The sequence below is a fragment of the Temnothorax curvispinosus genome, unplaced genomic scaffold, assembly GCF_003070985.1.
Source record: "Temnothorax curvispinosus isolate PA1 unplaced genomic scaffold, ASM307098v1 QBEX01004977.1, whole genome shotgun sequence".
Lineage (NCBI taxonomy): Eukaryota > Metazoa > Arthropoda > Insecta > Hymenoptera > Formicidae > Temnothorax > Temnothorax curvispinosus.
Window position 1 is genome coordinate 1 of NW_020214757.1, and position 2,049 is coordinate 2,049.

General features: G+C 36.3%; 1 protein-coding gene across 1 annotated transcript; it reads left to right on the top strand.

Moving 5' to 3' along the window:
* Positions 1-484: 484 nt before the first annotated feature.
* LOC112454305 lies at positions 485-1,747 on the top strand (the record flags this gene model as incomplete). The annotated part of the gene is made up of 3 exons (XM_025015602.1): positions 485-604; positions 1,444-1,534; positions 1,604-1,747. Coding segments are annotated over 3 exons (355 nt in total), but the record flags the coding sequence as incomplete, so codon positions are not given.
* Positions 1,748-2,049: the final 302 nt, after the last annotated feature.

Consider the following 2,049-nt stretch of genomic DNA (forward strand, 5'->3'; position numbering starts at 1 on the left):
TTTGAAATTTATAACTAGTATATAACTAATAATAGAGTGGAGCGGAACCTACTGCCTCCGCACGCATACACTTTCCACGCGAAACGAAGTGCCACATGGGTTTACAACTTTCCACGCGTGGAAAGTCCACGCATGTACTTTGAAGGCACACTATGTGTCTAGTTTAATAATAGTGGAGCCCCCCGCAGGAGGGCGGAATCTACTACCTCTACGCATACACTTTCCACGCGAAACAAGTTTGCAATAAACGCCTTATGTTCAGCTATATTTGTTATATTTGAGAAATTATTTTTCGGCGAGATATTTAGTCGCGAGATATTATGTCGGTGAGACATTTTGTCCGAGATATTTTGTCGGATATATTTTGTCCGATATCAATTGTTACGCAGCCCTTATCTCTACCTCCGCTCATTGCACGACAAATATCATTCGACTGAACGTCAATTATATATGATAAAAATAACATTGGAAATAATTTCGGCAGGAATCGCGCGGAACGCTTATTTTACGTTGTCAAAAACGAGGCGCCGTATGATTTAATTCAAAAGTCACAAAGTTACGGGAACATAGCCGTTTTTATACGGCTGCATTACAACATTATACAGTTTGTATTTTTCTTTTATATAATACACGATATCTAATGCATCAGCATGTTAATATATTTTTCAACAAGTAATATGTGTATAACAAAACAGATTTACACTGTGCTTTGCAAGAAGATTTGAAAAATAACAATGGGTAATTACATTATAGTGCCTCTTCACGCGTCACTCTGATTACGATAGATAGATCCCATGTAAGGTTGTCAACTTGGCCAAACATTGTGCCAATCTGGAACATCAGTACCCCGATATGAGTAAAGATGATTGGCCAAGTGGTGGCCGAACCTTGGAGCGTAACTATCGCGCGAGATTGGCAACCGATATAAGCCCAAAGTTTGGTTCTTCGATGGACCAATCTTGGGCCAAACACTGGCTTTATTTATGTATGCCAAAGTAGGTTCGTCTATGTTGACCCAATATCGGTCTTGAAATTAAAATTACCAATGTTGGCGACAAGATTTTTGGCCGAATATTGGCCGAATTTAGGCGCCTAACTTTGGATATGCGATAACGCACCATACAATGGCCACGTTGCCAACCTCGGCAAACCCTACATGGGATTTCAACCAAGAAGAATCAATTATTAGCATTAAATCAGATAATATAAATATTGTATTGGCTTCGCTAGATGTTTCTCCTATTTTGTCTCTATAAATAAATCGACAGATTTATATTTAGATTTCATTAATTCTTTATCGACAAAATAATCTGATAATTACAAAACTGACCACTGCCATATTCCCAATTATAAATGTACGTTAACGTTGTTAATTATTTTACATGCAAAAAATATTCTTTGCCTTATTACTTTAACACGTATGATTTTTTTTCACCTTACAAGATTCGTTGATATAATCGAGACTTGTCATACAGTACAGTTTCTAGTGGATCTCACTGGAATAGTGATTTTGATGAGTCTTACGTTAATCCAGGTATGTTGATTGCGGAAATGTGTCGGACGTCTCCAAGTATTATCCAAGCGTTAAAACGAAGTCTTTCAGGTACTAACAATCTCCAGTAACGGTTTCGAACGAACTTTTAGATCTACCAGTGTTGCCGTTGCAGGACTGAGTTATACATTCATGTCCTGTTATATGGGACAAAGAGTCACGGATATGAGTTCGAGTATATGTGAGAAAATGTGAGTATATAGGTCTCTTTAATAATATATTTACGAGTATATCTTGCACTGCAATATTCGAAATAATAATAAAACATGACAATGCAAACCTTTTGTCTACCCAACACGAAGAGAGCAATACTGAAACATTTATTGAAAGAATGAGAAAATTTCTTTGGACTTATTCGCGCAGCGTTTTTTTCCTCAAAAATATGTGCGATAAATGTATTATTATATATTTACGCATTATGTAAATTTACGAGACATACAAAATATCAGATAGGATATAGATTTCGTTGCAGTAGATAGGATATTACAATGAAAAAA